This window comes from Bombyx mandarina, chromosome A1, assembly GCF_030267445.1.
Source record: "Bombyx mandarina strain Sakado chromosome A1, ASM3026744v2".
NCBI lineage: Eukaryota > Metazoa > Arthropoda > Insecta > Lepidoptera > Bombycidae > Bombyx > Bombyx mandarina.
Genome location: NC_143234.1, coordinates 19,545,044 through 19,567,434, shown reverse-complemented (window position 1 = coordinate 19,567,434; position 22,391 = coordinate 19,545,044). Strand labels below are relative to the sequence as shown.

Genomic DNA, 22,391 nt, shown 5'->3' with positions numbered 1-22,391 from the left:
TGGAAGTAAATAAATATAAATGTAATTTTAACTTTTTGCATCCGTTTTTTTAACGCTGTGAGATCCGTCTTCACCCTAATGAGCTCCACCACTCCGACCCCATGAAACCAGCGGTTACGCATACTGTGCCATGAAAATTCGTCTTCGCCGGTACCCGTCCTAATAATAGGACGGGATTTCATCCCCGGGAAAATCCCGCAGGACGTCCTGCTGATAATGGTCAGGATATTAGAGCGAAATTATAAAATTATTATATTGTCACCAGTACTTAGTCCGTGTATAAACTTTCAAGTTTATCGGACTTCTCTAAGTCTGTGATAATCTCCTTCAAAGATTCGCTATAGATCAGATTCGCTAGCTAATGAAATCAGGTTAGCTCGTACAAAAAGGGAGCGAGTGTAAATAATGTATATAAATAAATTGTGTAAATAAATATATATTTATATATTAATACGTGAAGCAAAACTTTGTACACCTTTTTACGAAAATTGCGCGTATAAAGGACTATGAAACTACCCACGCTTATAGAGAATATAGAAAAGGAGTGCAGAATGTTAATGTTTTTTTTAAATAGTCTGTAAAAATATATTAAATCAATAATAAAAATATGACACAGACTACCATATATTTGACACAATACGCATATGTACTGTTTTGTTTATTGTTAAAGTTCGTGCTAAATTGAGAATAGATTAATACTATTTGTCCTTAGTATTATTTGCCTACGGTGTAGTCTTGGCGAAATTCGTGATTATGGAAGTATAATAGTCTTGACAATGGAACCATAATAATATTCAAACTTATAATTTCCATTAATTATAGTCGAATTTCGTCTACTGGGAACCACTAGTATAAATAAATATTCTAATTATACTGAGGCCTTAGAACTCATATCTCAAGGTGGGTGGCGGCGTTTACGTTGTAGATTGCTTTGGGCTCCGGTAACCACTTACCACCAGGTGGGCTGTGAGCTCGTTCACCCATCTATGCAATAAATAAAAAAATAATAAAAGGATAATAACAAAAAAATATGTAAAGTAATATTTTATTGAAAAACATTCCCCAGAAAACATCAGCCTGTATATATAAGAGTGCATCAATAAAAAAATCGATAGGGCCGTTTCTGTATAGTGGCGCGTACGCAAACACCTGGCTGTAACCATAGGGAATATTAAATCACTACAAAACGTATCGCAGCGTAAAATAACACTTAAATTTAAAACGCTAAAGTGTAGATTAGATTGATATTCGAAACGATCGATACATACAAACTGTGAAATATTAAATTTTATTAATAACGGTCTCTCATCGAATTTTTTAGCAGCGTCACAAATTTACAGGTAAATAAAATTCTCTTCGCAGTAAAAATTTGTGAAATATTGGAGGTATGTACATCTGATATATAGGTTGAGGAAAAAAGTTTCTTGGCATTTTTTAAGAAAATTCACAACATTTTTTAATATCTGTAGCTTATTTACATTTAACTAAAGGATGTAGATACCATTTTTTCAAATCAAATTTGTGGTACTCACACACATTGTACTAGGTCCATAAACGTCGCAAATTTGTTTCGCGGCTTGCGATGCATTTTTACCTTTTTTGTAGTAAAATTTTAAAATGTATCGAATTTCTTCGATTAGATTCACTCATCTTGACACTACGAAAAATAAATAAAAATCACACATTTTCCTTATTTCAATTATCTTCTTTAAATAATAAACTTTTAATGATACCAAAACCAGCCAGATACAAATAGTATAGCCAAAGAGATTTTATTACAACTTCATACATACTATAATGCGAAAAGACTTTTTCCCCAACCTATTATGTTTATAATATTTATGTTCTCACTTTATACAGATAGTATTTTCAAATTTCGAGCGATGAATATTGTACATAGAATGGACTCATCAGTTCGACCTCATGTCTCCAGAATAATTATGCCCGTCAGTAACTGATTATGCAGGGAACGTCTGCTGTAATAGGTCTTAACTTCATTTAACCCATCGAAGCAAAACGTGTCTTATTTTCTAATTCTTCAACAAGCTTCAGCGGTATGTAGTTGTTTTGTGATATTATCGCGTATCAACCGTTAAAATTATTTTAATTCTGGTTACACAAGGTATAAGAAAATGAAAATGTTAACAGTTACAAGTGAACTGTAACAAGATTTTTTATCTCATCAAACATAAAGTTATACACGCGATTCTAAGTAACTCAACGATGTTAAGCGGTTCTGAAAGCGTTTAAAAAATAAGTAAGAACTTAAAAAAAAAAAATATTACTACTACTGCACTCTCCTGGCAACACTCGGAAGGCATTCGGGCAACCAGTTATCCTTCAAAGCCAAAAAATAATAATAAACAAAACGAATTTGAAAAGTATATCTATTACAATAAAATACCGTGCACACGAAATATCAGAGCTGTTATTAAAAAAAAATATTCAAATATAAATAGCATTTTAACTTGTTTTTAATGCTAAAGCCAAATACGAAATTCCGTTACGTCAACATAAAAAAGTTAAGTTTGGTATTGGTATGTTTTTTTTTTTTGTGATAGGAACGCGTGCCGTACAGCCAACCGTGGCGTATGGACGCCGGGCAGATGACACGCGACCGTTACAGTCAGCTGTGTGCCATCAAGCCACCTTATTTTACTATGATCGACGCGTTCACGACTCAGTAACCAACGAGATCCAAAAAAAAAAATTTGGATATTCTGCGAACAAGGTCAATAACTCACAAAAGATATGGGACAGTAATCGTATCGTGTACTGTAAAACTGAGACTTACAACTCGTGTCTTAAGGTGGGTGGCGGCATTTACGTTAATCTCTATCGGCTCCTGTATTTCATCATCATCATCATCATCATCATCAACAGCCCACAGCCGTCCACTGCTAGACATAGGCCTCTCCCAACCCACACCACTGAGCCCGGTCTGCGGCTCTCCTCATCCACGTGGAGATTTATATGACCTCATATTTATGAGACCTTAAAACCGTGCGATCCACACAAATAAGTATTGAAAAGAAAACCTTAGGAAAGACGTTATGAACGTAATAGTATTAGCTCAATTCGATAACGTCCTTTCAAAACAGGGAGCTACAAGTCGATAAAGCACATGACATTTAGTCGATTTGGCAAAATAAACCTATTCGCATTCACTGTGTGATGATGTGTGAATACCTGTTTTATCTGGTATTAATAAGGCGCGGAATTTGAAAGTCAGATTCGGTACTTACGTACCGAAGAACGAATATTTAAAAAAAAAAAATTGTTCAATACATTAATCCATCTCTATTCATCCACACACTCATCACTTTTTATTATTATTCTCATTATCCTCTCGCAGGTCTGCTGGAAGAGATTTCTTAAAGAAATAAGCAGTGCCTTTGTACATAATTTTCCTATTACTCTGTATTATGTCCTCTTTTCTGTGTGTACATAAATAAATAAAATAAAGAAATAAATAATCCGATTTTTTGTCCGGAACAAATTCGCTACAGACCAAAACATTGATATTGAAAAAAACATAGACGGATGTATAGAAAAAGATTAACTTTAAATAAGCTTCATTGAGTTCCTTGCTGGTTCTCCTCGGTGGGTCGCGTTTCCGATCCGATGGTAGATTCAGCGTAGCACTGTCCTTGCTGCTGTCTAGAATAGTCTAGATGTTAGCAAAATCTCCAATATTGAGCGCCGTGAGCTCCACTAGTCAAGCGACTGGTTGCTGGTTACTGGTGGTAGGACCTCTTGTGAGTCCGTACGAGTAGGTACCACCACCACTATTTCTGCCGTGAAGCAGTAATGCGTTTCAAGGTGGGTGGCGGCATTTACGTTGTAGATGTCTATGGGCTCTGGTAACTGCTAAACATCAGGGGGGCCCTGAGCTCGTCCACCCACCTAAGCAATAAAAAAAAAGCGAAACCAGAATAGCCCCTCGAAGCTACCGATAATTAGGTACGTACGACAAAACAGATCATATAAATCCATCACTCTATTCAACAACAACAGTTAATAAAAATAAAATATTTCGAATTTAGTAAAGTTTTTTGCGAATCGCACGCCCATTATCAAAACTTGGAATATTTAAAATTTAAAAAAAAAACTATCTCTAGTATACGAAGCGACCAAGAGGCAGACTTGTTGGACGGACCAGATTCGTGCAGCCCTTGATACCACAGTGCACGATGCTCTGCACTCAGCTGCAGATAGGAACAGATGGCGGTACATTATAAAAAACAAACTGTTTCAAGGCCATGACCACGACCCTCAGTAATGAGGAAACCGACGCAAGGAGGAGGAGAGTGTAGGTGTTTTGTGTACTAGTTCATTTTGGCTAGCATAACTTAAGTATACACAAAACCACAAAACTCAAAAGAACCTAAAACTAATCATGAATTGAGTTCAATTTGAAATAAGAACCGTCAAAAATTATGTTGTCCACACACATAATTGCACTCGTGTAACATAACATACTATGTATTATCGATTAAAAACAGTAATCGATTGATTTACGTCGTTTTTTCTTAATCTAGTGATAATCGGTTATGCCCGTGCCTGTCCGCTAAATGACTGTTGTGAATGCAATTGCATAATTTCGTCATGCTTTCCCCGCAACTTTTGTGTGAAACTACAAATGTTTTGTTGGTATGCATATAGTTGTTTGTTGCATGCCGAAAAAATAGACTTACGTGTTCGAAAATAGTTTTTTTTTTTTTGCTTTTTTTATTAATGTATGTATATAACCATTTTGTTATAGATTATACCAACAATTGCCCACTGGGTTTCTCGCCGAATATTCTCAGTGGGTCGCGTTTCCGATCTGGTGGTAGATTCTGCGAAGCACTGCTCTTGCTAGGGCCAGTGTTAGCAACACTCCCGGTTTGAGCCCCGTGAGCTGACTTACACGTCAAGGCGAAGCTGAAATAGCCTCTCAAGGCTATCAGCATAGGTGGAAAAAAAAACCAACAATTTTTCTTCTTTTCCGTATCCCACTTGATTTGGGGTTGGCATAACATGGCCTCTAGCAACCATGTTGCATTTTACATGGGTTTTACGACCGGCCACTTGCCTGACGTCAAAAATGTATTGTATGTATTGGATTGTATCTCTAGTACTATATCTACATATTATATTCATTGCAACGTACCGCAGAGAGGCACTTTTTCTCTTCCGTCTTTTGTTATTTCTCTTAATTCATCCATTTCGCATACGCGATTTATGCGATCTAAAATGTGAAATTAAATTTTACTATAACAGATTTTTTATATAATTAAATGAATAAGCATTAATACAAACTGTAAGTTCTTTAATTTTTTATGAAGAAAAATAATAACGCGATCGAAACTGCGGGCTACGTTTAATTACGAATATTAACTTTTTTGTAGGAGGTAGGTAGGGTATGTTTTGCGATAGTACGTTTATTAAGACCTCACGACCTCAAGCTACGACGCGAATACTAATTGAGATACTTTTAATGTATCGGCAATACACTATAAATTTTTTCAAAGCGATTTTCACACTCGAAATAAAGTTTAAAAAACCGCTTTATCCAATATAATGCACAAAAAACTCAATGTCAAAGACATTTTATAAGAGTTTCAAATACATTGTTATCTATGTACCGTGTCTTAATGTACCAGGCGCCCATGAATTGAGGGAAGTCGGCAAGGACCATGGACTAAGGCCGCGTGATAATTCAAGGTTATTTGGAACTTTGAATTCAATTTCCAAAAGAAAAACTGACAAATCTCATTTTATTAAAATACTTCTTAGAGTTAGTCTTATCGAGCTTATTAGGAGTTCAGTTTAGTTATAGTTATTTACACAAAACGCTTATATTATTAAATCATATTATTAGATTACTTTGTTCTCGATAGGAACCAGGAGCTATATAGGCGCTACCCAAATCTATGAGATTAGTTAATAATAGTAGCATAAAATATCTAAGTAGTAGTAAAATAAAATGAAATATTAGTAAATCGTGTATTCCAACTACGTATAGAATAACATATATTATATCAATGTATCGGAAATTGGATCGTGATTTTAGAGCACACAACAATATTAAAATAAAGAGAACTACTAATATCATATAAAATTATCTACCTATTATTAGAAATAGTTTGTTTTTATATTCTCACATCATCATAACATTACGGTCTTTCTAAGGAATAGTCTAGTCAACAAGTTCAAAAACGTGTTAAATAGACATAAAGCTCCTAAAAATATGTACGATAGCTCATTGGATGCGGAATGATGTCTACAAAAATGTTTTTTAAGGGCTTATTAGCACATAAAAAATTGCGATTGTTATAAACAAAATAAGATTTAAAAAAAAAGGAATTTGGTTTTTCCTTAATAATTTCTAAAATAATGATATTTAAGGAATTTTGAATAAAGATCCTGAAAGAGGAGGAAATTTCCAATAAAAAAGTCCCAACTTCCGGAATTCTATCTCTATTATTTATAAAAAAAAATTAACGCTGAAAATAGCGCTCCGCGAGGTCGTTACGGCATAGGCGCGCCGTCTAAAAAGCCGGTATATCACCTAAAAAATTTTTTTTATAGTATTAAATAACAATTTAAAAATTTTAATAAATTATGGTGTCATCTAAACACTTGAACGAAAAAAACCTAGGTGAAAAAAAAATTTTACGTCGATTTTTCAAAAATTTACACCATTGTTAATTAACTAACTTTTTTCCAATCTCTGTTTTTATAAATTATGGTATAAAAGTTTCAATAATTCATCTATAAATTTTTCCCTTCGTGGAGCTCTTATCATTTAAGTACTTAATAAAGTAATGCAAAAAAAAATTTTTAATCTTTATTATTTTGATAATTATAATTTTTTTTAATTAACAAAAAATAAATTTCTAAAAAATGTTATGAAAAATAGTTTTTTTCCGTAATATCTTAATATTGCTGTTTTTGCATCTACCATAGGTATTAATTAACATTTAAAAAAAAAATTACGCTATTTGTTAAGAAATTGTTTATAAAAAAAAACAACTATTTTGGGACTTTTTAAAAAAAAATGTTTACCGTCTTATTGTATAGGTGAAATAAAGATTTAAAAAAAAAAAAAAAATCCTTAAATAAATGTTTTAATTGTTTAAAATCGTTTTTTTCATATTTCAATTGTTTAAATAATTAGTTAAGAAATTATTTTTTTCTTAAAAATCATCATTGACTCTTTTCAGCGGATTAACAAAGAAATACATTTTTTTATAAATAATTTCATTGTTTATTAACTTAACAATTTGTTATAAAAAATTAATATTAATGGTTATATTTTTTTTCGAAAACTACAAAAAATTACAAAAACAACCATACATAACAAAATATAGAAAAAAAAAAATTGTATTTTTTACAGCATTTTTAGATATTATATGATAATGAAATTACAGCCGTTACATAATTTGTCAAGTTATAAATTGTTATAACTTTTAAACTATAAGTAATAATTTAATTTATACTTACCTCATTTACATTCTGCTATCGATCAGTTTTCATTTATTTATCAAATGCTTATAGCAATTGATAAACAATAGTTACAGGATCGATTTTGAATTTATTTTAAAGATAAATAAATCCTTTATAAAAATTACCTGAGTGTCCTTTACCGTATCTCTTATAGTTTAAAAGTGTTAATAAGGTAAAGTTCGATGAGCAAACTTATCTATGATTAGTCTGTGCGAACTGATATATGTCAGAATATAATGTTAATTTGAAAATTATAAAATACTATTAAACTACTAAATTGTTTCTAATTATGCACGTCCTAACAGGTTATGGGCCCAGGACGTTTGCAGAAAGTGAAATAGAAATGATTTAACGATTAATTGTTTTAATAGGCGTAATCCGTTGTGTCAATTATTTCCTGATTTTTTGAAGTTGAAGAAACTACAAAATGACTTCTAATATTAAGATTGATCGACTTACGGGTGATAACTATGACACCTGGAAGATTCACATGCGAGCTATTCTGAAGAAGAATGATTTGTGGGAATACGTATCAGGAAAAATACCTAAACCAATACATTCAGATTCTAAATATTCTGAATGGAATAAAATGGACGGAAAAGCCGAATCGGACATATTGTTAGCTGTCAGCCCGAGCGAGTTAATAGCACTGGATGGTTTAGACTCCTCTAAAGCAATATGGGACAAGTTGAAATCTATGTATGAGTCAAGCGGGCCAGCGCGAAAAGCGTCATTACTAAAGAGACTTGTATTAAACCGTATGCCAGAAGATGGAGACATACGAAAACATATTTCTGATTTTTTCGACTGTGTTAAAAAGCTTAAAGAAATCGGATTGATAGTGATAGATGAGTTGCTTGCTATTTTATTACTTTATAGTTTACCGGATTCGTTCTCAATGTTTCGAACAGCAATGGAATCGCGTGATGATTTACCATCAACTGATGTACTGAAAGTGAAGATTATCGAGGATTATGAAGGTCGGAAGAGTAAGATAATAGACCAGAGGGCTATGTTCGTCAAGCGTACCAACATTAAATCAAATGCCAACCCGAAGAAGAACTTCGAACAGCACACAAATAAAAACATTGAGTGCTATCGTTGCGGTCGTCTTGGGCATATGGCGAGAGAGTGCAGAACTAAAAACGTGAGTAAGCTTAAACAAAGCTCACATAAAGCAGAATGTAAAAGTGATGATGAGCTCAAGACAAATATGTTAGTAAGTACCACCAAAGAGGTGATGATAGCCGAGCAGAGAGCTCCTGTATGGTGTATTGACAGTGGATGTACGGGACATATGTGTAACAACAAACAATTGATTAAAGATTTTACTCGAGTTGATACAGACTTGAATTTGGCTAATGGTAAAACTACAAAAATTAGCGGCTCAGGAAAAGTCAGTATTATGGTAGACACAGGCAGCGAAAAGCGCCATGTTGATATTAAAAAAGTGTTCTACGTGTCGGATCTACGAACCAATTTATTATCAGTTGCGAAGATGACAGATCACGGATTTGAAGTTCGCTTCAATAAAAATTATGCAATTGTCATAGATGACAATAATAAGGTTCATATGCGAGCGGATCGAGTTGGTAACTTATACCACGTCCGAATGAGCCAAGATGATGTCAATAATGTTGAAATGGTGAAAAAACCTATAGATATGTGGCACGAGCGCCTCGGCCACCTTAACGAGCGTGATTTGAAGGCAATGGCGAAAAATGGCCTTGTCCATGGCCTATCATTGAAGGACAACGAAAAATTGTCAGAGTGTGAAATATGTATAAGTGAAAAACAGACATGCACGCCTTTTTCTAAAGGAAGCGAAGATCGTACAAGTGAACTATTGGAGATCGTGCATACTGATGTGTGCGGACCAATGAGACAACAGTCTATGGGCGGTAAAAAGTATTTTGTCACGTTCATCGACGACAAATCAAGATGGTGTGAAGTATACTTTATTGCTAATAAAAGCGACGTACTTCAAGTTTTCAAAGATTACAAGGCTTACGTGGAAAAATTGACTGGAAAGAAGATCAAAAATCTACAATCCGATAACGGTCGAGAATACATTAACAAAGACTTTGATGATTTCTTGAAGAAAGAAGGAATAAGACGGAGGTTGACGGCACCTTATACGCCTCAGCAGAACGGGATTTCGGAGAGAAAGAACAGGACACTGCTAGAGATGGCCCGTTGTATGATGCGTCAGGCGGGAAGCCCTCCTGTTTTTTGGGCTGAAGCAATTAATACTGCTAATTACATAAGGAACCGGTGCCCAACTGCAGCTCTTGATGGTCAAATACCATTTACCCTGTGGAAAAGAAAGAAACCTACCGTAATCTACATGCGCGTGTTTGGATCGAAAGCGTATTATAAAAACAAAGGAACGCAGAAGGGAAAATTCGAATCAAGTTCAGAGCTTGGAATATTTATGGGCTATGATACTGAGTCTAAAGCTTACAGAATACATGATCCTAAGACTAGAAGGATCGTCATTTCTCGCGATGTGAAGTTTATGAACGAGACAGCATTCTGTCATGAGTATAAAGAAATACGAAATGATGAAGAAGAGAGTTTTGATGATTCGAAGATAGTCGTTGAATTGAAAGGACATGATCAGAAGAAGGAAGATCGAAAAACAAACCCCATGAGAGGGAGAGGAAGACCAAGGATAGTTCGTACTGGCTTAGTGGGAAGACCGCGCAAAGAGTATAAACCAGCTACTAACAGTACAGAGAGTGAAACTGAATCGGAGTATGAAGTAGATAATGAAGAAACGACAGCTGGAATTGCGATTATGGAACCTAAAACATGGAAAGAAATAGAAAAGACTGATGACGAACCTGAATGGCGAAGGGCTTTAGAAAACGAGTATTTGGCACAATTAAAGAATGTTACATGGGAAATAGTCCCACGACCGAAAAATAAAAAAGTGATTGGTAGCAGATTTGTATTTCAAACAAAGAATACAGGGAAGAAAGTACGGCTTGTTGCAAAGGGATGTTCTCAAAGGCCAGGGGAGGATTTTTACGAAACCTTTTCTCCTGTTGTAAGGTCTTCATCTGTGAGACTCATAGCTGCAGTGTCAGCTGAGTTAGGATTAGAGATGCATCAAATGGATGTAGTAACAGCTTACTTGAATGGTACTCTCGAAGAAGATGTATTCATGGAAATACCAGATAAACTATCAGATGTCTTAGAAAGTGTACTAGCAAACCAAAATATTGGATCAAAAAGGAATATTATAAGAGATAAGAATATACTTCATACAGCTAAACGCTGGAACGAAGCATTGAATGAGTGTGAGAATAATGTGTGTTTGTTAAAGAAGTCTTTGTATGGTTTGCGTCAATCAGGATTACAGTGGCATAAAAAGTTAGTAGGAAGGTTGAAGAATATTGGTTTTGAAGCATTACCACAAGAACCTTGTGTGTTTGTTGCGCAAAGGGATGAAAAAATGATGTTAATTGCTATTTATGTAGATGACATTATCCTAGCTACTAATGATGAGGTGTGGTTGCATGATGTTAAGCGTCAGTTATCTAATTCCTTTGAAATGAAGGATATGGGCAAAATCAGTACTTGTTTGGGTATCGAATTTTCACTTGATAAGGAGCATAGAGTGTATTTAAAGCAAGGTGCGTATATAGATAAAGTATTAGAGCGTTATGGTATGAGTGATTGTAAACCTATATCAACACCTATGGATGTGAACGTTAAACTAGAAAAACCCAACAGTGTAAACAATGATGTTATGAGTCAGTACCCTTACCAGAACCTAATAGGTGCCCTTATGTATTTGGCTGTATCTACCAGACCGGATATAGCTTATACTGTAAATTATTTAAGCCAATTTAACACTAATTATGATGTACAGCATTGGAAGGCAGCTAAGCGAGTGTTGAGGTATTTGAAAGGTACATCAACTTTCGGCTTAATGTATGAGAGGACAGATGTACCATTGTTTGGTGTAGTTGATGCAGACTGGGGTGCAAATACGATTGATCGAAGGTCATATTCCGGTTTTGCATTTATTTTAGCAGGTGCCCCAATTACCTGGGAAGCACGAAAACAGCGTACCGTTGCATTATCGAGCATAGAAGCCGAGTACTTGGCGCTTTCTGAAGCAACTAAGGAAGCTATGTATCTCAGAAATGTGGTAAATAATATTGGTGTAAAATGTGGTTGTGTGACATTATTTAATGACAACCAGGGTGCTATGAAGCTTGCACAGAGTAGAAGCTATCATTCTCGCACTAAGCATATTGATGTTAGACACCATTTTGTTCGAGATATGTGTGAACAGAGTGTGATTGATTTGAAATACTTGAGTACAGACAAAATGCCTGCTGATATTTTGACCAAGGGCTTATGTGGGACGAAGCATTATGAATGCATGAACAATTTAGGAATGATGGAATAATTATAATTGTCTGTGATGTCTGTAGTTAAGAGCTCACGACTTTGAGGGGAGGTGTTAATAAGGTAAAGTTCGATGAGCAAACTTATCTATGATTAGTCTGTGCGAACTGATATATGTCAGAATATAATGTTAATTTGAAAATTATAAAATACTATTAAACTACTAAATTGTTTCTAATTATGCACGTCCTAACAAAAAGTTATAACAATTTATAGCTTGACAAATTATGTAACGGCTGTAATTTCATTATCATATAATATCTAAAAATGCTGTAAAAAACACAATTTTTTTTTTCTATATTTTGTTATGTATGGTTGTTTTTGTAATTTTTTGTAGTTTTCGAAAAAAAATATAACGATTAATATTAATTTTTTATAACAAATTAAGTTAGTAAACAATGAAATTATTTATAAAAAAATGTATTTCTTTGTTAATCCGCTGAAAAGAGTCAATGATGATTTTTAAGAAAAAAATAATTTCTTAACTAATTATTTAAACAATTGAAATATGAAAAAAACGATTTTAAACAATTAAAACATTAATTTAATAATTTTTTTTTTTTTTAAAAATCTTTATTCACCTATACAATAAGACGGTAAATTTTTTTTTTTAAAAAGTCCCAAAATAGTGTATTTGTTTATAAACAATTTCTTAACAAATAGCGTAAATTTTTTTTTTAAATGTTAATTAATACCTATGGTAGATGCAAAAACAGCAATATTAAGATATTACGGAAAAAAACTATTTTTCATAACATTTTTTAGAAATTTATTTTTTTGTTAATTAAAAAAAATTATATTTATCAAAATAATAAAGATAAAAAATTTTTTTTTGCATTACTTTATTAAGTACTTAAATGATAAGAGCTCCACGAAGGGAAAAATTTATAGATGAATTATTGAAGCTTTTATACCGTAATTTATAAAAACAGAGATTGGAAAAAAGTTAGTTAATTAACAATGGTGTAAATTTTTGAAAAATCGACGTAAAATTTTTTTTTCACCTAGGTTTTTTTCGTTCAAGTGTTTAGATTACACCATAATTTATTCAAATTTTTAAATTGTTATTTAATACTATAAAAAAAATTTTTTAGGTGATATACCGGCTTTTTAGACGGCGCGCCTATGCCGTAACGACCTCGCGGAGCGCTATTTTCAGCGTTAATTTTTTTTTATAAATAATAGAGATAGAATTCCGGGAGTTGGGACTTTTTTATTGGAAATTTCCTCCTCTTTCAGGATCTTTATTCAAAATTCCTTAAATATCATTATTTTAGAAATTATTAAGGAAAAACCAAATTCCTTTTTTTTTAAATCTTATTTTGTTTATAACAATCGCAATTTTTTATGTGCTAATAAGCCCTTAAAAAACATTTTTGTAGACATCATTCCGCATCCAATGAGCTATCGTACATATTTTTAGGAGCTTTATGTCTATTTAACACGTTTTTGAACTTGTTGACTAGACTAGAATAAGATATCAAACATTTCATTATATCCGTTACGATAAGGTGCGAGTTATTCGTTATCCCGCATAAGGCGAGGTGGGCATGAGGGCGATAAAACATAAAAATTAAGGCCTGTTCTACAACATATCAAAAGTTTATCAAACATGTCTTCTCGCATTAAAACTGTATAATCTCAAAACTTACAAAATTTTACAGGAGAGTGTTTTAAAGGTTTAACATAATATGATATTTTTAATATTAATTATCTATGCAACATTTTTTTTTAGTTTTAACCAGTTACATTATCTGTCTTTTAAAGTAAGATAAAATTATGAATTAATTTTGGTATTAATAATCTAAATCTAAGGAAACTGAAAAAAAAAAACTAAAACTAAACTACGCTCTTTTGATAGTATTTATGAGAAAAATACTAGTGATACCAAATCATTCCGCATATTAACTCTTTTTTGAATATTCTTGGAAATTGTACATTTTTAATGCAAAAAGACGATGTGAGAATATCATAGATGTGAAATGAATTCCACTTTACGATGTTCCCGAACGGTATTACATGTCCTCAATCAAACGAGGCTTGCGGAGAGTACTTGGAGGTAAGCAGCGGCTTGGCTCTGCCTCTGTCATTGCTGACGTCCATGACTGGCGTTATCCACTCACCGTCAGGCCGGGCAAAGAAAAAACCATTCCAAGTATCGAAACCTTAGCTTCGTTCTTAGCCACAAGTGTAATCTCTCAAACATAAAAAAGTTGTCTGAATTCGAATTGCAATTAACTTATATGTCAATTTATCGTATAAGTCATGTGTTGTTTATTAATTTGATGGGCGTTTTAATATATAAATAAAAACTTTTACTACTAGCTTTTGCCCGCGACTTCGTCCGCGTGGAATAGTTACTTTGGCATAACGTTAAATTTTACCCCCTACTTCATTTACGTAGAAAGTGAAAATATTTTTGAATTATAGAATATTAAGGAGCTATTTAAACCCCTATTTTGAAACATTCTTTATTGGTGCTCCACTTGTTAGTATAGATTACTTTTGACGTTTCGAATATTTTACAGTTTTACAGTTTGTGACCAAACGAATTTGTATATTTTGCATTCGAACAACGTATTTAAACTGGTATATTTTGAGATTAACATGTTAATGAATATAACAGCTTAGTATCTCACTATAAACTAGTCTCTGTATGACTCAAGTGAAAAGTACATACGTGCCTATATATTTAATGGCATCTAAACCGGTCACTTGACAGTTGTTGTGAAATAAAACTATTAGTCGGTCATTAGTGAGGACTTGTCAATTGCGAAAAATAGGCTAAAGGAAACGTTAACTTAATTAGTACTTAGTAGTGGTAAGCTAAAGTAAGCTAAATAAGAATTAGCGCCTTGAATAAGCAAAAATAAAGCGCGTGCTTTTTAATGTAAATTTAATAAATAGATATATCATAGATGCTATTATGAGCACCCTATTTCTGCCGTGAAGCAGTAATGCGTTTCGGTTTGAAGGGTAGGGAAGCCGTTGTAACTATACTTGAGACCTTAAAACTTATATCTCAAGATGGATGGTGCATTTACGTTGTAAATGTCTATGGGCTCCAGTAACCACTAAATACCAGGTGGGCTCGTCCACCCATCTAAGCAAGCATTAAAAAAAGCTAAATCTGAGGTTTCAAAAAGGATTAGGTTGTACATTTTGTAGTGTCTCATTAAGTAAGGAACGTTTTTGTTCTACCCTCCAAAAATAGCACATGAATTGCTATAAATTGTGTAGCCATTGGTTCCAGCAACACGTCAAATTGATCATATCAAACGTAAGAACACAATCTTTTTCACGGTTTAATCTCACTTTTTTTTTGCTTTCATCATTATTATTGACGACCTGGAATCACTACAATATTCTTCATTCAAACTAAAGCGAACATTTACTTGACGCGTTAACTAAGTGATTCAGAAACGATTGACTCATAACATCAACAAAGCTATTAGTGCTTGCTACCTTATTGTTATTATGTGTTTCTGTATAATATCCGTACACTATTAAATTATGGGCTCAAAGCTATACGATTTACCTCGAAATTAGTGTTACGCATGATCTTAGGTTCGCATACCTCGGTACTAAATCGCTTTGGAAAGTCCTGAGTAATTGTGGAAAAGTTATAGATACGAAGGTCATTTGTTTGGCAAAATGTAAAATGAAGTAATTGTTTTTATTTTTATTGATTGCACGTAGGAATGAGGTAGGTATTTGCTGCCGGCAATCTGTATTGACAGATTTCGTTGAAGAGATTTTTTTAATATTAATAATAAAAACTTCTAAATATTTTAAATTATACAACATCATAAAATGGAAAAATTGTCAACGTAGTCGAAGTTAGTCAAATATGTTTGAAGTCTCCTGCTTAGGCTAGGTATTTTACTTTTTATTTTATACGACAAAGGGAAGATCTTACACCGAGCGGGTTATATTGCTCGGTAGACCGACGCGACGGTCCGAATGTTGTTGTTCGGAACTTGATATATATGCAAGCTTATCTTGAAAATGTCGTAAGCGAGATTTAGGCATCTGTCAAATATCAAATGTGTTGCGTGTTACCGTCACATATGCATTAAAAATAACTTAGATATAACTTATGTGTCGTCGTGGCCTAAAGGATAAGACGACCGGTGCATTCGTGTTGAGCGATGCACCGGTGTTCGAATCTCAAGCGGGTACCAATTTTGCTAATGAAATACGTACTCAACAAATGTTCACCATTGACTTTCACGGTGAAGGAATAACATCGTGTTATAAAAATCAAACCCGCAAAATTATAATTTGCGTAATTATTGGTGGTAGTACCTCTTGTGAGTCCGCGCGGATAGGTATCACCACCCTGCCTATTTCTACCGTAATGCGTTTCGGTTTGAAGGGTGGGGCAGCCGTTGTAACTATACTGAGACCTTAGAACTTATATCTCAAGGTGGGTGGCGCATTTACGTTGTAGATGTCTATGGGCTCCAGTAACCACTTAACACCAGGAGGGCTGTGAGCTCGTCCACCCATCTAAGCAACAAAAAAAAAAAGATCAGACCACGAAAATTAAATTGGAGCAAATGAAAAAACAACAACATTCAAATAAAAATGAGTCATAAAAATCGGTACACCTACAAATTTTTTGAGACAAAAAATTTCTACTGTCAAATTGAGAACTTCATCCTTTTTTTTTAAATCGATTGATAACCCAAAAGTGAAATAAATAAGTACATATATTAATTTCACTGGTACTTTTCGGGGGCGTGGCTTTTCTTGGAACCGGTTATAGATTTTAATTTTGTGATTTAATATCATTGACATTGAACAAAGGAGTTGTTATAAAAACATTTATTTTAAATGAATCACAAAAAATAACATCACAATACGAGAGATTTTTTGCGTTATAACTGCTAATCTAATTACATATATTGCAATGCAAAAACAATTTTACCATTTAAAGTTTCAATATTCAACATAAACATGATATCGTCGTTGCGAATTTAAAATCTCCTATGTGACATTTTGGGTCAAAATGATGTTTTCATATTATATTGTAAAAGTTTTTTATTATAGTCTCTAGTATTTAAATTTTTTTTTTGTGGTAATTATTTTTTTAGTACTTATGTATGTACTAAAAAAAAATCTCCATTTTTTTTCTGGGGGTAGTTTTATTAGATTTCATATTTGCAACGACGATGTTCTATATTTAAAACGATAACAATAACAAATTATAACATACATAATATTCGATAATTCTACATTCCTTCATAACCACTGATAAAATATTGTGCAAGTTAAACTATAAATCGAGGACTGGCACGATAAAAAGCCAACTGTTTACAAATCAATATCTAGAATGCAGTCGACTTCCGCGGACCGATAAATCGCATCCATATCGTACTATAAAGAATCTATCGCGCAGAAAAAACCTAACATTTCCTTGACTTGCTTCAAACCGGTCCTGCGAAATACAATTTTTTCCCTACCTGTTCACTGGTGGCTTAAGCGGCTATTCCAGATACGACGGGATACCAAAGGGGAGACCAAATCACAGTCAACGTGTGGACACCCTTGTATTTAGCACAATAGAACTCGCAACGGTTTTTAACATCTGCTCAGCGGTAGATCTGAATTTAAGCAATATACTATTGTACATCACGCGTTGAACTTTACACACCCGTTTTTGTCTTCGATTGTTTGTATGTAATCAAATGAACACATTCCCATGACTCGAAAACAAAAAGACTCGAATCGAAGATAATTTGGTTCCACGTGACTATCCGTCACGCATCTTGGGCCACACGCCTAAATCCTTTATAATGAGCCGACAATGACGTCATCGATCATTAAACTCTCGCTTATTTTGTTTTCAGAATGTCAAATTTTCAACGTACGCGCAGCAAGGTCTGGTGGGGTGATTCACCGCCGAATCTCGGCAGTCCCGTGGCTCAGCCTGCGGAGTGGAACCGAGATAATCGGACGAGAGAGGAACAACAATGGGAACCTCAGCTACCCCACTGGATAGCAAATCAGCCGGAGCAACAAAGGAACAATAGCGCCGATAACATTGCACAACCCAATGCGCAGATAAATCAGTGGCCTTTAAGGCATGGCAGCCCTGGCAGTCACAAAAGCCAAGATTCCGGATTTTCCGATTCAGATAGTTCGCCGCCCCCTTCGCAGTACTACGCGCCGCCGGATACAAACGAGTCAAACAATAAATCTTCTAGTAGTAGCGATTCTAACAACAATGAGAACGTTACGATCAAACATGTTGTGGAATTTGTGAACACGCCTCAGAACGTAGATGTTGTGGATAGCTCAAGGACATCACCAAACAATGAAGTCCCGACGCCCAAGCCAAGACTGCGTAGCAGTAGTGTTATTCAAACTCCGTACGATCTACAAAAATATTATGAGATACACAGAGATGAAGAACATATGGATCTTTTGAAGGACAAGGGCCCAGGAGAAGAAAATAAAAATGAAGATGAAAACTCTCACAAAAAAATCAACAATGATAACTTAAATAAAGAAAACACGAAACCAATTTCATCTAAGAACTACAAAGCTTGCAATGTACTAAAGAACAATAACGCGACTTCAAATAAAATAAGTAACAAAGAATTATTGAGTCCAATAAAACCAAAAGACCAAAATACCAAAGAAGTGCCAATTAAAAACATATCTGCTCTAAGTCCTTCGAAAAAGTATCCATTAAAGAAGTCGTTGGTGTCCAACACTGAGAACGATAGTGCCAAAGTTATAAAATTAGCGAAAGTTAAAGACTTAGAAACAAATAATAATAATAAGTCTGATGAAAGTTTAGAGTATATAAAATTGTCTGACAACAATGAAATCGCAGTCAACAATCAACCAAGAGTTCGTACGCCGATTTCAAATATTTCATACGTACCAACGGAAAGATCAACCAAACCGAACTACCATCGAAGCATCTCCAATGAAAATAATTCTTCTCCTCTGACTACAACACCTAGGTTCGAAAGGAATAGATTAAATAAATCACTCAATTTTGAAGCTCAGAAACTCGACCAACAAATTCTTGATATCCAAGACGGCCACCACTCATTGGGATACATTGATGAAGACACGCCCACTGACGAAGTGCAGTACAGTAAAAAACAAATCGAAAAACCTATCAAAACATTGCTGGCAAAGAACATAATGGACAGCCTACATTTAAAACCAAACAAGAAAGCGGGACCCAAAGCGAAACAAAGAATGGCAACAAAAGCCGACAGAACAAAAGAACTATTCAGGATATTTCCAAAAAAGGAAAAAACAACTGTGGTAGGCACTCACGCTGGTGGAACTATGGACGGTAGCAGAGTTCCGCCGCTAGGCCTCCCGAGATCGAATGATCACAACAATTGGGTAATAGTCGGCTATCCCGAAGTCGAAATGCTGATACCTCATTATAACGAAAGACTTGTGGCCACAGACAGCGACCTAAATCTAAAATCGAAGGACCAACCTGAACACGAAAATAACGACATCAAAAACAGCAGAGTAACCCCACCGCCTCAATTCCAAGACAAACAGAAAACCCCATACGAATCCCATACAAAAACCGACAAAAACTTAACACATGATTCGAAACGTGAAAAATTAAAGTTCCGAGAGGAAGATTTGAATTTTGCTGATGTACAATTAGATCTAGCGTGCATGTCGACCCCGAAAATGCTAGCTCCTGACGAGTTCATGAATGGAAGGAACAGCGGCAGACAGAACCAATCGCGTACTAATCTTATGACCGACTTCAACCGCAGCAGGTAAGTCGCAAAGATTACACAAAACCGGTTACGACTGACGCCGTTACATACTAGCTTAATTAATGTAAATATCCGTTGGTAATTTTATGTAATATTTTTAAGCAGAGTGGTCCTGAATAACCAGAACGAGATCTTGTATAGAGAGAGGAGTATCGACCAAACCCAGTTAGAACGTCTCTGCGAGAGGAAACCGGAGCCCGTGCAACATTGGCTCTGTGACCTTGTCGGGTCTTACGAGAGTGAATGCATGACGACGCTGCAGAGTAAACCCATAGGCGCGGAAATGAAGGCCATGGTATCCGCCAGCTCAGCCACCATCACGGGCAACATCAAAAAAGTCCAAACCCATGGACAGATCATCGTTCACCAGTACAGCGATGTGCTTAGGTCAGTATAAATGTAAATTAACCAAACAATTAAACACATCTTCATAAACTTGTTCCTTATCTAACCAACGCTTATTAAACTATCGAAGCGTGCTTATAAGGTAATCACCAATCGTTCAATTTGTACTACTCAATTATTTACATAACTTTCACTTTTATGTAAAGTAATAGTCGATTTTCTAAATATTTGTACAGGCAAATCGAAGATTCGAAACCGAGCGAAGAACAAATATGTTTGTTGGTCGCAAACATCAATGAGTTCGTATTAGCTCACAGCATCACGCTGAACACCAAACCGCCCGGGGAGACTCCCGAGAGATGGGACAAGATAAAGAAGTCGCTGCAACTGTATTTGCAGAAACTAATAGACATAGGGGAAGATGTAAAGATCGAACTAAACGAAAGCAACGTCGAGTGGTACTTGGTATTGAAGCATCTGGACACTTTGATTGACATATTCTTGGAGACTACAAAGGCTGTTTTAATTCAGCAAATGAAGGTAAGCTTAATTGGTCCCAGGTTATCCATGTAACTGTAAGCAGAAAATGCTACGGGCCAGGTCTTGGGTAAGTGCCATGGAGGGACCTATTAATAAAAAGCCCCCGCACTCAGTAGCAATTCTCAGTTAGCGTTGACCATACTTAAATTATAAGCACTATTATTTAGCGTATACGACCGCCATAACCTCGGATTGACCAATTAACCAATACTCAGGATTCAAGGGTCCGCTATACACATTCCCGATGGAGACTGCGCTAACTTTATCCGGAACTTCGCTTAATAAGGATAAGTAGGCATTAGGCAACATGGAAACGTGCGTTTGGAATGCCTACTCAAAACAGTCTTCGTGCGTTAATTGGTTCATATTGTAGCGGGAAATATTGAAAACCAGAATGTGTAAAGTCCAATATGAATCATGACCGCAATGACCTCGATCTAACAATAATACCATATGAAGCGCAAACAATAACAGCACTTTTCAAATTGTGTATTTGTCCAGTATTTAAACAAGCAGCTTCCAAAGTGATTGCGCCATTGGATAACAATGGATATATTTAGACAATTATGACCAACTAAACACGGTCATAATAACTGATCTCGACCGCTTTAGACTACCAGGATTTGGCCAAGCTAAAAGCCCATCATAAAGTAATCGTTATAAGCCGTGTTTGCAGAATATGCCATAGTGCTTAGGTAAACACCTTTGAGAGGTTCATTTTAGAGTTTATATCAAAAGTTAATCCACCTTGGGAGGTATAAGATAATGCCATTTATTTATATAGTAACAAAAAAGATATTAGGCCTACAATAACGCGGGACTTACAAGGAATGCCCTAGCTCTTCGTTTGCAATGCCAATTTTACCCAGCCACTGTGATAACCACTCAACTGTGTTTTATTGAAAAATACAACTTATTTTCCAGACTTTAGTGTCGATAATAGAAGAACCTCCGTCGGACATGATCTTGAAGAGCACGCTCACTTCCATCGGGCACTTGGCGATGCTAAGCGAGCCCACCGAAAGCTCTCTTCACGAGAAGTGCTCCAAAATAATGAAGAGCATAACAGAGCTTCCGTTTGTCGACTGCGCTGTACCGAGAGCTTTATTGACAGCGATTATTGAAACAAATAAAAGCTCGATAAAAGCTTTGAGTTTGAGAGCTTTGGCGACCGTGTGTGTGACAGGAGACGCCGTCAAACAATTCGAAGAGGTACATATTTTATGCGCAATTTATTCATAAGTCAATAATATTTTGTAAATTAAGCTTTCCAACAAGCATTTAGTTTAGGCATAGGCATAAGGTCGCATATGCACCATTGCAACTATTAAAACAAATAAACAAATTACAACTGGTTCTAATGCTAATATATTTAGATACACATTTTTTTAGACAAGCTAGGTACTTCAAATTATTTCTATTATAATGTTAAAGCATTAACAAAACTGTGACCCACCTTGAGACATGAGGTCGAAAACTCGAATGTGTAAATCATATACATGGCAACCCTTCAAAACGGAACGCGTGACGCATAAATATGCAGTGTTGTGATATCTACCTGTATGCGCTTACAATACGTCCTATTTGCTTATAAATATGTTTAAATTATTATACATACTAAGTTATAGTATTATTACAGTAATAGTAGATATTAAATTGGCTGTGTACATCATTATATCTTTATTATAAAGAGTGCCATCAATATTCTGGCCTATCGATTATCAATACAAGCTTTAATAATCATTAGCTCGGTTTCAAATGACTCATATTTAGTAAGTAGGTACACGCAATAGATTTCCGGTTACAATAGCC

The 22,391-nt window shown here is 34.8% G+C and overlaps 1 protein-coding gene across 3 annotated transcripts in view; it reads left to right on the top strand.

The window, feature by feature from the left end:
- The window catches only part of insc (spindle orientation adaptor protein inscuteable), a 55,134-nt gene that overhangs the window by 28,004 nt on the left and 4,739 nt on the right, over nucleotides 1–22,391 (top strand). For 2 of the 3 annotated variants that reach the window (XM_028173953.2, XM_089739301.1), the window contains exons 3-6: nucleotides 17,775–19,694; nucleotides 19,797–20,081; nucleotides 20,276–20,579; nucleotides 21,504–21,791. In XM_028173953.2, coding sequence (XP_028029754.2) covers nucleotides 17,776–19,694; nucleotides 19,797–20,081; nucleotides 20,276–20,579; nucleotides 21,504–21,791 — 2,796 coding nt within the window. In that variant the 5' untranslated portion in view covers nucleotide 17,775. The remainder of the gene's footprint in view (nucleotides 1–17,774; nucleotides 19,695–19,796; nucleotides 20,082–20,275; nucleotides 20,580–21,503; nucleotides 21,792–22,391) is intronic. The other variant, XM_028173954.2, reaches the window with a different exon arrangement.